Raw genomic sequence first — 15,770 nt, forward strand, 5'->3', positions numbered from 1 at the left:
TTTTATTACATTACACATTTTATTAGAAAAATAATGTACAAAACCATAAAGAGAGAATATCAAAATACAGCAAAATCATCACAACCACGTTCAAAGAGGTTATAACAGAATGCCAGATATTTTTTTAGTTGAAAACTCAACTATTCGACACAGTATGGTCCCATTTTATAAGTCAAGAGCCAAAATGCCCTAACATGTGACCCAAAAGTATAATACAGGTACCCTTAACATGCTTTCAAAAAGCAATATAAGGCAATGTACCAAAATAGCCACTGGTGATGCTTTTTAACCCTTTCCCACTTAGATATGTATTTTGACGTGTTTGTAGTTCCTTAGAAAGTTAAATTTAATTGAAGACCTTTCTTACTGGATTCAAGTTTTAAAGGCTTCATTTCCAAGCATTAGATACTGATGAGCAGCAAACAGCATAAAACCTGAACAGACTGCAAGTTACTAGCAGGCTGTTCTGGTTTTAAGCTGTTTGCAAATAGCCATTTTCACTTTGCTTCTAAGTGGGAAAGGGTTAAAGGACCTGAACCATGTTAAAAAAATTAGTTATAACAAAAAAGTTCTGAGCATGTTTTATGATGAGTAAGCCAAAAAAAATGTGACTAAGGTGGTTTTAGTATAGCTTTAACTGACAAAAACAGCCCTGCCATACATGCCATACGTCCCGATCTCGGCGGGACAGTCCCGCTTTTGGGCCCTTTGTCCCGCCGTCCCGCCATGAGACGATTTGTCCCGACATTCGTAAAAAACGATGTAAGGTGTATAGGTTCCCAATAAAATTCGCTATTCAAGCTCTGTTTCGCTAACACTTAACACCGCTAATCCCTTTATTGCCCCCCAATTAACAATCCGATTCTACTTATCGTGTGTACCAGTGTTGTTTATGACACCTTATCAGCGATTTATCGGCTAATTATTGATTTCATCAGACATTCACACCATGGTGGTCTTCCAGATAGTGGTCGCTTATTGCTATCGATAGTTTTATAATTATGAAATAAATGTTGAAAATGTGTTTATTTTGTATTTGTTTGAAACGGTTTACAAAACAATTGTTTTGTAATATTAACGCTACGTCATAAATGAGTCTTTTACATTCAATGTTTAGTTCCAATATAGCGGGATATTCCGAATGTGCAATATACCAAAATCGCAACAAACAGTCCAATAAGTGATACCCATCCTGTCTAGTGTAATTGTAATAAAAACAACGAGGTGCTATGCATGACAGTTTGACCCTACTCCAATTAAGCTAAATACAACGAGGTGCTATGCATGACAGTTTGACCCTACTCCAATTAAGCCGCGACAATTGACAAGTAACAAACTGCGCATGGACACATGCTTAAACAAACATCGCAACAAACAGTAAAAGAGTTACCCATCTTGTCTTGTGTTATTGTAATAAAAACAACGTGTTGTTATTCATGACAGTTTGACACTACCCCAATACAGCGCCTGACAATTCACAATTCAGTTTAATCTGTGTATATAGGAAGAAAACAAAATACGGAAATGTGTACGGCCGCGCATTCCGTGTGTAACTGTTCGGTAGATAGTGTACTGTAACCCGTACTTTCAGTCAACTGGATAGCCTCCCCTGCGTTAATGTTTGCCATTGAAATTAATATAATGAGTATTGTTGTCGTAATGTTCTAGATTTTGTACTCTTAAACAGATGAATATTATCTTCGTTGTTTGCTATTGTCTTATTTAATAAAACTGTTATTGTTATGTTTTAGATTTCATGCTTCATATCAGATGTTTTATGTCTTGAATAAAAGTATCAAGAGTTTTTGTTAGTACTATACTGACTATAGTAAAGGTGGAATGATAGATCGTTTTAGGTGTCCTGCTTTTTGGTCAAATGTCCCGACATTTTTTTATGAAATGTCCCGCTTTGGACCTAAAAAATTATGGCATGTATGAGCCCTGCCCATGCTAGCCATATGTTTCAAATGGAGCGAAACCATTTTCCTACTCTGCCTATCATCAGTAGAATACGTTTCCAAGAAAGTGTAATGATGATTGTCAGAAGAAAATGTCACTTTAAGTGTTCATAAACTTTTATCGCTTTGATCTCGTTTCAATCCAATTGGACCCATTTGGAACACATTGAAGAAATCATTATGGCAAATAAAAATAGCCTCAATCATTTGGATCGGGATGGTAAATGACAGGCAAAGGCAATTACAAAAGCTCTCCATGAGCGTATTACGTTCAGGTCAGCTAAAGATAAAATCTAAATTTCCGTTATCCTTAAACATGAAATCACCAACAGCAACCATTTCAAGATTATTTACAGTAGATCAAACTTCATTTCTATATCATTTGGTAAACAGAGCACAGAATTTATGACGCACATTTACACAAGAAATTTCCACCTTGCAAATAAAAGAATACTTTTGAAATATCACAAAAGACATTTTCATTTAAGTGGACTTGTTCACAGATTTAAACTTGTATAAACCATTTAACAGGTTAACCTCAACCAATTAGATATGTATTTTGACGGGTTTGTATTCCCTTCAACAGTTAAATTTTATTAAAGACCTTTCTTGCTAGATTCAACTTTTAAAGGCTTCATTTCCAACCCTTAGATACTGATTTGCAGCAAACAGCATAAAACCTGAACAGACTGTGAGTTACTTGCACATAGCCATTTTCTCTTTGCTTCTGAGTGGGAAAGGGTTAAGCATACCAACTAATTGTTCAAGTGATAACCTGATTTTTGTTATATATTAAAATATGTGAATGTGACAAATCCAACAAAATTATATGCTATAGAGGAGAGGGGGAGGAATGATAATTAACAATGAACAGTATACAAAGTGTAGAAAGTTCATTGTTAAAAGACTTTGGCAAACATGAAAATTCTTGACTTCTTACCTTAAATTTTAATCTAGTAGAATACAAAATTGTACAAGACATATCAAATGATCATTATAAGAAAAACACTTAAAAATAAAATTAGTTTTCACCAAGGCATTATAAGTCACAGAAAGGAAATTCAGGTTATTGACTTTTGACCTTCAATGGTTTGACCTTTTGTTTTAGCTCGACCTTCAACTGAGGATTGATAAGAACTATATGATAAGCGTAATTGTTATTAATAATCCAAAGTTATATTAAAATCATCCATGACATGAAAAAAGTTACAAAAATAACTCGAACTTTGTCATGTTATTGACCTTGAATTACGAACTTGACATTTGACTGAGGAGAATGGGAGTTCTTTGGGACAGGTTGTCTGATCATGTGGAATAAAACCCCAAAGTTTAATTAAAATCCATCCAGAGTCCAGACATGGGGAAAGACCATCACAATTTACAGGCCAGGCTGGCCAACCAACAGGGAAAAAGTTACAAGCCAGTTGTGAAATTCACAGGCCTCATCTTTTGGTGTTTTAAAAATCAGACACAGATGTTAAAGTAAAAGAGCAAACAGGTATAAAATATGGATAACTGGAACCCACCCCCTACAACTGTATAAACATTTTCCCAAACCTCGAGTGTTTTTCTATCATGACATTGAGGTAAGACAAATGCATTGACCTCACTATAAATAGAATGGCTCCTTGGCAAGAAAGCAAACATGTGCTAGACTGTTGACCTCAGAGAACTGAAATATGGTGTAAATGACAATATATGAAACAATATTTCATCATGAAAAACATCAATACATACTAACAAGACAAGTGACTTCAAACACAAAATAATGGGTACCGGTACATCAACACACCTGAACACAAACAAATACACACAATGACAGCAGATCCAAACCAGTCTAAATGTATTCAAAATATCTAGAAAGCCAGTAAGTCCGTCAGTATATGCACAAAGAAGGCTAATACTCCATGCTGACTTTTAATGGACCTTATAATTTACTCGTGTTAACCAAACAAAATGCATGCACATTTTATCTATTGTCAAGGATATAAAATGGAAGTTGAGACTATAAACAGCTATTTGTTACATTTTAATGCGTATAGTTTAATGTTAAAAAAATTCATGCGAAATAGGATCTCTTATATTTAACTGTCATATACACAGGCAGATTGGAGATAGTCATAACTGTTCATGGAAACAAATGATGTGGAGAAAAAACATGTGACTTTTGCAGCCAATCAAAATTTAGGGCTACCATTACTAAATAAATTGCATCTGATTCGAATTATCATGTACAGAGAGGCCACAGATTGTCCTGTTAAAAATCTCAGTATATTGAGCTTTAGCACACATATGTGAGTAGGCAATCATCGCAATTGTTATTAAAGTATACTAAAGTTTACTATATGGTAAATCATACCAATATTTGTGAATTACTTCTATATTTTTTTTAACATGATAAACAATATTTGATAGTATGAAATAATCTTTTGGCCAAAATTGTATGTGGTAGAAGACTTGAAATTGAAAATCAGGGTTATTTGTTTACTATTTCTTTAACCAGCAGCCAGTTACCTTGCAGCAAGTGGACATTCTTAACAAAACGAATGCAAGAAGAAAGGGAACTTCAGCAAATTGCAGCTCTGTCCCCTTTACCACTTAGATATGTATTTTGACGTGTTTGTAGTCCCTTAGAAAGTTAAATTTAATTAAAGACCTTTCTTACTAGATTCAAGTTTAAACGCCTTCATTTCCAACCCTTAGATACGGATGAGCAGCAAATAGCATAAAACCTGAACAGACTGTGAGTTACTCGCAGGCTTTTCTGGTTTTATGCTGTTTGCACATAGCCATTTTTACTTTGCCTCTGAGAGGAAAAGAGTTAATCCACAAAATATAATTAATCTGTCAGGCCTTCAAATCAACAATTGGTTGAACAGCATCTAAACAATGTTTTAATACATAACTATTTGGAGCAACACAGGCCCATACGCCTCACGTTTGAATATCATAATTATTCAAGCCATTCCATTCATTCATAAGGCACATCATTCAAATATTATGTGAGAGGATAATTTCTTGACAATACGATAACAAAAATACACAACAAAAAAATGCATATCTGGCAAAAGGTAAGGTACATACATGAAAACCAAAATAGCACACTAACAACGATTCTAATACATGATCAGAGTATAAAAAGAAAACTTTAAAAAAGCTTGTGAAAAAAAGTGACATCAACCATTAGGCTCTTTTTAAACATAATTGCAATATACAAACACAAATTCAAGACATAGTTCCAGTAATCATGTTCAACCAATTCAAAAATATGAACAAACAGTCATGTTCTTCACGACACAGAAATGGTTGCAAAACAAGTCCAGAACAAGAAACCGTCGGAGATGGGTGATGCTCCCCAAAGGTTTAATTTGTCACAATATTGCACTATATATTCAGATAAAAGGAAACGTCTTGAGGGCACAGTAGATGGGGGGACAAGGATTTTTTTTTTTTTAATTTCAAAGGGTCATAACTCTGTGAAAAATCATCCGACCGGAACCCGCTGATAATATGCACATCTCCTCTTAGGAGTGAAGCTTCCCATAACGTTTCATTGAATTCCTGTCATTAGTTGCTGAGAAATAGCCCGGACAAGAATTGCACTTAATGTACAGTTAATGGAAAATTTCAAAGGGCCATATCTCTGTGAAAAATCATCCGACCAGAACCCGCTGATAATATGCACATCTCCTCTTAGGAGTGAAGCTTCCCATAACGTTTCATTGAATTCCGGTCATTAGTTGCTGAGAAATAGCTCGGACAAGAATTGCACTCTATGTACAGTTAATGGAAAATTTCAAAGGGCCATATCTCTGTGAAAAATCATCCGACCAGAACCCGCTGATAATATGCACATCTCCTTTTAGGAGTGAAGCTTCCCATAACGTTTCATTGAATTCCTGTCATTAGTTGCTGAGAAATAGCCCGGACAAGAATTGCACTTAATGTACAGTTAATGGAAAATTTCAAAGGGCCATAACTCTGTGGAAAATCATCCGACCAGAACCCGCTGATAATATGCACATCTCCTCTTGGTAGTGAAGCTTCCCATAAAGTTTCATTGAATTCCGGTCATTAGTTGCTGAGAAATAGCCCGGACAAAAATTGTACACGGACAGACACACGGACGGATGGACAGACGAAGCGGCGACTATATGCTCCCTCCGAAATTTTTTGGGGGGAGCATAAAAAGTGTAGGTTTTAGATATGCTGGTGATTAAAAAATAATAATCAAACACCTAAAAACACTTATAATCTATCAGACCTCATCATCAACATATGCTATATATGGGATGATATATTTACAATTGATGGTAAATTCAACATTTCAAAGTCAATCAAAATGCATGTCTAGTTTTCATAATATTGAAAACACATGACAGTAACCGATGATTATACATCATTCTATACTCCAAACGATTCACAGTCTTCCATAAATGTGTGAACAATAGAATTCCTGAATTGATTTCACAAATATGGTGTGAAATGACAACTCGTGTAAGAAATGTTTAATGACATGATGTCATGATCCGTGCTCTGAGAAAAGGGGGTTGAATGCATGTGCGTTAAGTGTCGTCCCAGATTAGCCTAGCCTGTGCAGTCTGCACATGCTAATCAGGGACAACACTTTCGGCCTAAACTGGTTTTTTGCTAAGAAGAAACTTTCTTTAAACAGAAAATATCATAATAATGGAAAAAGTCATCCCTGATTAGCCTGTGTGGACTGCACAGGCTAATCTGGAATGACACTCTACTCACATGCATTAAACCCCCTTTTCACAGAGAACGGCTCAAACATCTTGGTTCCAAGGTAGAACAGGCATGCCCTACGAAACCTAATGAGGCCCTATGAGGGGTATATGTTTTGTTCATAAGAACCACTGGCGCAAATGTTACTGAAAAATGACATAGTAGGCATCACAGAGAACAAATTTCCTTCACTTCCATTCAAATCTAAAAGCCTTAACCCTTTGCATGCTGGGAAATTTGTCTTCTGCTAAAATGTCGTCAGCTGAAGTTCTAAAATTAGCATTTTCTTCGATTTTTTTTCAAAGAATACTATTAGAATAGCAAACAGTTTGGATCCTGATGAGACGCCACGTTCTGTGGCATCTCATCTGGATCCAAACTGTTTGCAAAGGCCTTTAAAATTCGGTTCCCGCACTGAAAGGGTTAAAATTACGATTGCATAAGAACCACACTGTGACAGTGTTTATTTTTCATAAACAATGAGAAATGCATAAATTGCTCCTTTGCAAATATTATAAAATATTCCTTGCATGAACATTCAACCAATAATTTCCCGTGCCAATCACAGGTCCATCACATTTGCATAGCTTTAATATATTCTTTGCCTGAATATTCACCCAATAATTCCCCGTGTCCATCACGGTTTTGTTTCTATTTGCTGACTGGAGTATCAGACCGGCTGTCAGCACTGTCTCCTTCTGAGGTCGATGTTGGTGATAAAGATGCCGATGTACGAATGCTTTCAATGTCCACGTCTTTAATGAAAGGATGATTTAGCGCCTCACTTGCACTGATGCGTCGATGAGGGTTGAACATTAGAAGTTTCTACAACAAAATAAACAGAAACATTTTGGTAGATGTTAATTTGAACTTCACGCTTATGTATGTCTGTTGATATCAAATGAAAGGTGATCATTTTCTTTTTTTTAAATGATACTTTTACAGTTTGGATATTTGTAAACCTTAGATTAAAAACAAAATCCAATTTCAACAAGAGATGTGTTTTTCAGAAACACAATGCCCCCTATTGAGCCGCTTTGAAGCCATATATTTGACCTTTGACCTTGAATGATGACCTTGACCTTCACCTACCTTTCACCACTCAAAATGTGCAGCTCCATGAGATACACATGCATGCCAAGTATCAAGTTGCTATCTTCAATATTGCAAAAGTTATCGCAAAAATTTAACCAAGGTTAAAGTTTTGAGACAGAATGACAGAGTGACAGGCCAAAAACAATATACCCCCGATCATTCGATCTGGGGGCATAAAATGGAAACACTTTGTAAAGAAAATATAAATAAAACCATTTAATTTACACATTGATTAGATCAACTACTGTTTGTTTTAAGGAAAGAATTTTTAACTATTTGGTTTTTATCAAAAACAGTTTGACATTTTTAATTTATGTCAAAATATATCAAGATGAACTCAGGAAATCGCAAACAAGCAAACCTGGAAATATATGAAAACAATCTACGTATGATTCTAGTGGTTTGAAAAATGAGTTAAAAGTATGGGAACCAAGATTCCACCAGGATCAGGCTATGCAGTCCTCCAAGATACCTACGGATGGACATTTCTTTTGAAAAGGAGTGGATTAAAGCTGATTAACAGTAAAATTTACACAATTTCCTGGAAACAGAAAATCCATAGTAGCGGAAACTGGTGTCCTTGAAATTGTCATGAAACGTGCTTGTAAAATGAAAAGACTTACAAACAAGTCTTCCAACAACTACGATAATCATTTTTCATTACAAAATATAATTCAAAATAAAACTGCCACTTTTTTTAAGACTGCACAAGCTGATCCCGGATTAAAACACACAGATATTACGCCCTGGTTTTTCCTTAAAGCACTTAAAGCCCAATTATCACTAAAAATCAACGAATGTTTTGTAAAATAGTTCGTAAATAAAGTTAGCCCATACAAAATCACTATTCCTTAAAGCAATAGCCAAAATTTCCATGTAAGATGTGGTATGGTTACATAGATTTAACAAGATACAAATGCTTGTATTTATTTTTTGTGTAACAATATTTTACAAGTGAATTTCTGATTTCTGGCGACTATATCCAAACATTTACGAGTGATATTTCCTGGATGAACGACACAGATATTTTGCCCTGGTTTCCCCTAAACCCTTTCCCACTGAGAAGTGAAAATGGCTATGTGCAAGCAGCCTTAAACCAAAACAGCCTGCAAGTAACTCGCAGTCTGTTCATGTTTTATGCTGTTTGCTGTTCCTAAATTTCTCATGGTTGGAAATGAAGCCTTTAAAACTTGAAACTAGTAAGAAAGGTCTATAATTAAATTTAACTTTCTTAGGAATAACAAATGCTGAAAAATACGCATCTAAGTGGAAAAGGCTTAAGACACTTCAACAAACTAAAATAAAAGTCTAAAAGGACTCACATCAAACAGGTTGGTGGCCACTTTGTCCATCTCTGGTATGTAGGAGGCCACAGGTCTTGGGGGAAAGGCCTGGAAGGAAGTCCAGGGCAGGGTCACCCCTGCAGGCCAGTCACTCTCCATGGGGCGACCTCGCAATCTGCAAACCATGGGAAAGAATGAAGCCTTGTTCTGGTAAAATAGGGCTTAATGCATACACGCAGTGTCTTTCCAGTCTGCACAGGCTTATCTGGGACGACATTTTCATCCTAAACTGAATTTTTGTTACAAATTGGCTTCCCTCAATAAAAAATGACGTAAAAACAGTAAGTGGCATCCTTCATAAGCCTGTGTAGACTGCACATGCTTATCTGGGATGACACTTTACGCACATGCATTAAGCCCTGTTTTCCCAGAATAAAGCACAATTTCATAGATCCATTGTGACACGTAGAGGGGAATAGTTATCTAAACCTGCACCTGCATACATGCCAACTGTGATTCATTTACTGGTAAAGTAACAGAAGCTGTCACAGGACAGCGCGCTCGACTATTCGAGTGCTTGACAGAATAACGTAAGCCATCATGATGAAATTGTTCATATTCATTAATTTATTAGACGATTTTTCAAAAATAAAAAAAGGAAAAAACATTATTTTATTTCTTTGAGGGGGGTAGGGGGGGTTAATAGGGGGGTATAATGTGGGGTGTGGTCATTTATTAGACGATCTTTCAAAAATAAAAACATTAAAAAAATATTAATTTATTTTTTTGGGGAGGGGGGGGTAGGGGGGTTGAGAGGGGGGTATAATGTGGGGTGTGGTAATTTCTAAGATGATCTTTAAAAAATAAAAAAAGGAAAAAAACAATTTATTTTTTTTGGGGGGGGAGGAGGGGGGGGGGGGGCAGTGATTCTGGGTTAGGGTGTGGGATATTGTTTGGGTGGAATCCATTGTGGTATTCAGGTAAGTGTTGTTTTGTCAAAGTATTAATAAAATCTGATCATAAAAATAAAGAAGTTATGGCAATGTAAGCAAAATGATCAATTATCTCAGTACAAAAGGGGCAATAATTCTGTCAAAATGCTTGATACAGTTGTCTGCTCTTGTTTATAGGTTGGGGTCATGATGGTAAACAAGTATGCAAAATATGAAAGCAATATGTCAAGGGACATTGGAAATATTTGGGGTAGTACGCAAACTTCAACAAAGATTTATCAATAATATGCATATTCTAAGTATAAAAGGGGCAATAATTCTGTCAAAATGCTTGATACAGTTGTCTGCTCTTGTTTACAGGTTGGGGTCATGATGGTAAACAAGAATGCAAAATATGAAAGCAATATGTCAAGGGACATTGGAAATATTTGGGGTAGTACGCAAACTTTAACATTCGCACGCTAACGCCAATGCTAGTCGAGCTAAAAATGTTAATATAAGATAACCGTGAAACCATTTATTTTTGTCAGCACAAAATTTTGTCAGTTTAAAAAAAACAAAACACTTTTTCGTCAGCATTTACGTTCGCAAATGTCTGACTTTGAATTACAAAAAAAAATGCGTCAGTCAATATCTGATTTGTTTGTAAGACAAATCTGCAACACCCTGAAAAACACAATACACACAATGGGTAATAAGTTGTAAACAATTAGCGCTAATCATAACTATTCTACCTAAACGAAGTAAACGCATTCGATACAACTTTATTGCATTTGCGTTTTAGGGCAATGTAACGTGTCAGTTAAGTACACTGTATAATGTACATCTCGTTGTGTCAAAATCAAATTTATCTTGACTAGAAACAGATAAAGTATGTATGCGAATATGTTGGATTTTAATGTCTAATGCCTACAGTCATTCAGTCGTAATTTTGTTTACACACTGGACATAATTATATGTTCACATCATAAATTTGTCCATCGGTCCACTGACAAAATAGACGAAAATTAATGCCCGACAAATAATAATGGTTTCACAGTATATTATTGTTTTATTGAATAACTTGTCTGTTCATTGGACTGCAACTACATTCACAGACATTGTGGCATTGGAAATAAGTATATCAGTAAATTCTTGTTCTTGCTATTTCCTCAAATACAGGGGAGGCAACATGTTGTATTGCCTTACTTTTAACATTTTTTTCCATTAACAACAATAATACATGCTTACATTATTTTGACGATTTTTAGAGAAAAATGTATGTATTTGTTAAAATAGCCATCCATGAATCATTATAAATGTCCCAATTTTAATTGTAAGATTTAACATCTCTTTTTATTAATTTTTTAAAACTTGCTAAATAGAAGTATATTTATCCAAAATGTATTAGTTAGGCATTTTTACATAACTTAAATAATGTAAGTTTTATAGCCCATTGAATGTGTTTCTATCTTTATTTGACTTTTCATTTTGTTGAAAGACCTGTATTTTGAGGCAGGTTCTCTTACCGGTCTGTTTCTACATTGTTTACTCACTCAAATATCTTGATGAGCTGATCTATGTCTGATTGTCCAAGAAATACGGGTCTGAAAGAGTCATCAACATATAACAAATTTTCATTGTCCACAAAATTAGCTTAACCCTTTGCCACTAAGATACATATTTTGACACATTTGTAGTCCCTTATAAAGATAAATTTAATTAAAAGACCTTTCTTACTCAATTCAAGTTTTAAAGGCTTCATTTCCAACCCTAAGTTACTGATGAGCAGCAAACAGCATAAAACCTGAATAGACTGCGAGTCACTGGTACTCACAGGCTGTTCTGGTTTTATGCTGTTTGCAAATAGCCATTTTCACTTTGCTTCTGAGTGGGAAAGGGTTAAGAGTCAAAACAAGAGGACCAAAGGCCCACCTAGGTCACTCATGTGAGATGAGAAAGAACATTAATTTAATATCATTATAACAAATGTACCAAGCAAGTAGAATTATGATTCGTCGGAAAATTTGACTTCCAAAGTGTTCGCAATGTTTTACTTAATCTACATATGGAAAACTGCCTTGCCCCTGGCCTGCATATTTTTCAACGGACCATAGCAATTTTTGCACTCATCAGAGACAGTGTTTTAACCCTTTGCATGCTGGGAAATTTGTCGTCTGCTAAAATGTCGTCAGCTGAATTTCTAAAATAAGCATTTTCTTCGATTTTTTTTCAAAGAATACTATCAGAATAGCAAACAATTTGGATCCTGATGAGACGCCACATTCTGTGGCATCTCATCTGGATCCAAACTGTTTGCAAAGGCCTTTAAAATTCGGTTCCCGCACTGAAAGGGTTAAGAAATGATCTGAAAAAGTTTCATTAAGATTCAACAACAAATTTGAATTCTTGAATGTTCTGAAGGTTTCACAATTACCATACAAAGACAACTGTAAACACCCAAGTCTTGGCTAGACAATTACCATACAAAGAAAACTGTAAACACCCAAGTCTTGGCAAGACACTGTATTGTTCAGTGGACCAGAACCATTTTTAAGCTTTATGTGTAGATTATCCTAAAGGAATAAAATGTAGCTCAGAAATGTGTGTGTGAAGAATAATTGCCCTTTGTCTGTTTATCCACTCTAGAAAACAGACAAGATTTTCTTTGAGCAGTATCCACTTGCCCGTTTTATGGGCCCATTTCAACAGCAAAATGGTAGAAAACATTCTCATTTTGAAAAAAAAATCCAAATTTAAAACAAGAGATGTGTTTGTGAAGCACTATGAATCCCCATATATTTGATTTGACCTTGAAGGATGACCTTGATCTTTCACCACTGAATATGTGCAGCTCCATGAGATTCACATGCATGCCAAATATCAAGTTGCTATCTTCAAGATTGCAAAAGTTATGACCAAGGTTAAAGTTTTGGGACAGACAGACACACACATACAAAGACAGACAGACCAAAAACAATATACCCCCTCTTCTTCGAAGGGTAGCATAAAACGCATTTTTAAATGTGTCTCTAATAATTATTATATATAAATTTTATTTCAATTAAATATACAAAAGTATATAACTATAATTACTATGATTTTGTTCTTATAAAAATAATTTGAATGCTCATAAAGAGCTTTGTTCAATAAGTCGACTGTTATTCAGTATCTGTTTTGTTGAAAAATATAGGGTTTTAAGCCTATTATTTAGACAACCAGCAAGGTGAGACTCACTTGTGGTAGAGCTCAGCCAGATCAAGGACAGGCTAGAGAAGGAGATTCACTGGTACTGGCACTGGTCCATGAGGGGGAGGGAGGTTCATGGGAATTAACAGTTAGAAACACTGCAGGGACCTCGAGAAGTCAATGAGGGGGAAAGGTATGTGGGATTTCGCAGTTAGAAACACTGCAGGAACCATGAGAAGTCCATGAGGGGTAGAGAGGTAAGTGAGGATAAGTGATTGGCAATAGTGAAATTTTGTGGAAAGAAAATGGTGTAATGTCCATAAACTGCCAGCTCAAATTAGAGTATGCCAGTCTTGTTAAAAAAAGGGTGAACAAGGGACAAAATTGTCACAAAACCAGGTTTTCATTGTGAAAAAAAAATCTGATAAAGGGAGAAAACTCAAACTGAACTTTTGAAATGAACAAAAAAAATTAACCTCCTTTGTAAGTTTTTTTTTTTTTTAAATCTATTTTTAGTCGTGGCGACCTTGACATTGGAGATATTGACGTGATTCTTTCGTGCGACACACCGTCCCATGATGGTGAACAAATGTGCCAAATGATTTTAAAATCTCACAATGAATGACATAGTTATGGCCAGGACAAGCTAATTTATGGCAATTTTTTACCTTTGAACTCAAAGTGTGACCTTGACCTTGGAGATATCGACGTAATTATTTCGCGCGACACACCGTCCAATGATGGTGAACAAATGTGCCAAATGATTTTAAAATCTGACAATGAACGACATAGTTATGGCCCGGACAAGCTTGTTCCGCCAGCCAGCCCGCCAGCCAGCCAGCCAGCCCGCCCGCATTCGCCAATCTAATAACCAGTTTTTTCCTTCGGAAAACCTGGTTAAAAACAGGTGCAAAAAAGCAGATTTTCGTCCCTGTTGTTTATTTTAAACGCATGGTTAGACTCACTTGCGGTTAAAGAGCTCAGCCAGGATGCACCCGACACTCCACATGTCCACGGGCGTGGCGTACTGGGCCTGTAGGATCACCTCAGGGGCTCGGTACCACAATGTCACAACCTGCAGTGGGCACAACACAGGATTTAACCCTTTCAGTGCGGGAACTGAATTTTAAAGGCCTTTGCAAACAGTTTGGATCCAGATGAGACGCCACAGAACGTGGCGTCTCATCAGGATCCAAACTGTTTGCTATTCTGATAATATTGTTTGAAAAAAATCGAAGAAAATGCTAATTTTAGAAATTAAGCAGACGACATTTTAGCAGACGACAAATTTCCGATCATGCAAAGGGTTAAGGAGTAAACATGAGCCTTATTCTAGAAAATCTGGACTTCATGCATGTGCTTAAAGTGTCGTCCCAGATTAGCCTATGCAGTCTGCACATGCTAATCAGGGACGACACTTTCCCCTTAACTGGATTTTCCTCATGAAGAGACTTTAAACAAAAAAGGTCCATACAGACGGAAAGTCTCTCCCTGAAAAGCATGTGCAGACTGCACAGTCTAATCTGGGACAGCACGTTATGCCTGGGACAACACTTAACTCTTTCAGTGCGGGAACCAAATTTTGAAGACCTTTGCAAACAGTTTGGATCCAGATGAGAAGCCACAAAACGTGGCGTCTCATCAGGATCCAAACTGTTTGCTATTCTGATAGTATTCTTTGAAAAAAATCAAAGAAAATGCTTATTTTAGAAATTCAGCAGACGACATTTTAGCAGAAGACAAATTTCCCAGCATGCAATGGGTTAATAAACACGAGTTAAGCACAGTCTTCCCAGGACGATGCTTATATGCAATGAATGTGATACTCGCTAATTCTCCTATAGACTGAGAAGTTTTTTTATAAATTTGCAAGGCACTAACTTATGATTATGACCAATGCACTTGTTATTTTTTGGAGCTGAGTAAAGCAGACAAAATCCCACCAAAAAAACAACAAACAGTTGCACATTCTTTAACTCTTGAGACATATGACAGAACAAAACCAAGTCTGAACAATACAAGAAAAAAAGTGCATTATTTATTTTAATTTAATAGAAATCCTGAATATTATGTTATTTTTGGACTAATTTACTATCAGTTCAAAGTAGGTACAAACCACTTGTGTGAGAGCCATCTGGAAAGCGTACACACGGGCCAGCCCAAAGTCAGCCAGCTTGAGCTGTCCATCGGCCGATATGAGAACGTTTTGGGGCTTCAGGTCGCGATGCACTATGCGGTTAGAGTGCAGGAAGTCTACCCCGTTCAATAGCTGATACATGAGGTCCTGTGATAAAAACAGATGCACGAGGAAAAGTTAGTAATTTTTTTTGTCCAATTGAGAAAGTACCAGTACCAGCCAAATTGGGAAAATTTTGCGCGAAAAATCCTGAAATTTGAAAAATTCTTGTTTTTAATTCTGCATATTGGGACATTGGTGTATTTGATTTATTGCCTCAAAATACTTTAAAATGTATTACTTAATGTTGCCAAGTTGTCAATATAATATTTACTGAGGTTCAAGCCGTAGAATTGCAGAGGGAAACTAATGCAATTAATTTCATTTT

The 15,770-nt window shown here is 36.0% G+C and overlaps 1 protein-coding gene across 1 annotated transcript in view; it reads right to left on the minus strand.

Moving 5' to 3' along the window:
• The window catches only part of LOC127860011 (cyclin-dependent kinase 4-like), a 33,216-nt gene continuing 17,446 nt past the window's right edge, over positions 1 to 15,770 (minus strand). Inside the window, exons 4-8 of the mRNA XM_052397705.1 lie at positions 15,323 to 15,490; positions 14,172 to 14,281; positions 11,574 to 11,624; positions 9,125 to 9,260; positions 1 to 7,532 (exon numbers count right to left, since the gene is read on the minus strand). Of these exons, the coding sequence (XP_052253665.1) occupies positions 7,359 to 7,532; positions 9,125 to 9,260; positions 11,574 to 11,624; positions 14,172 to 14,281; positions 15,323 to 15,490 (639 nt within the window). The 3' untranslated portion in view covers positions 1 to 7,358. The remainder of the gene's footprint in view (positions 7,533 to 9,124; positions 9,261 to 11,573; positions 11,625 to 14,171; positions 14,282 to 15,322; positions 15,491 to 15,770) is intronic.

The sequence above is a fragment of the Dreissena polymorpha genome, chromosome 15 (genome assembly GCF_020536995.1).
Source record: "Dreissena polymorpha isolate Duluth1 chromosome 15, UMN_Dpol_1.0, whole genome shotgun sequence".
Taxonomy (NCBI): Eukaryota; Metazoa; Mollusca; class Bivalvia; order Myida; family Dreissenidae; genus Dreissena; species Dreissena polymorpha.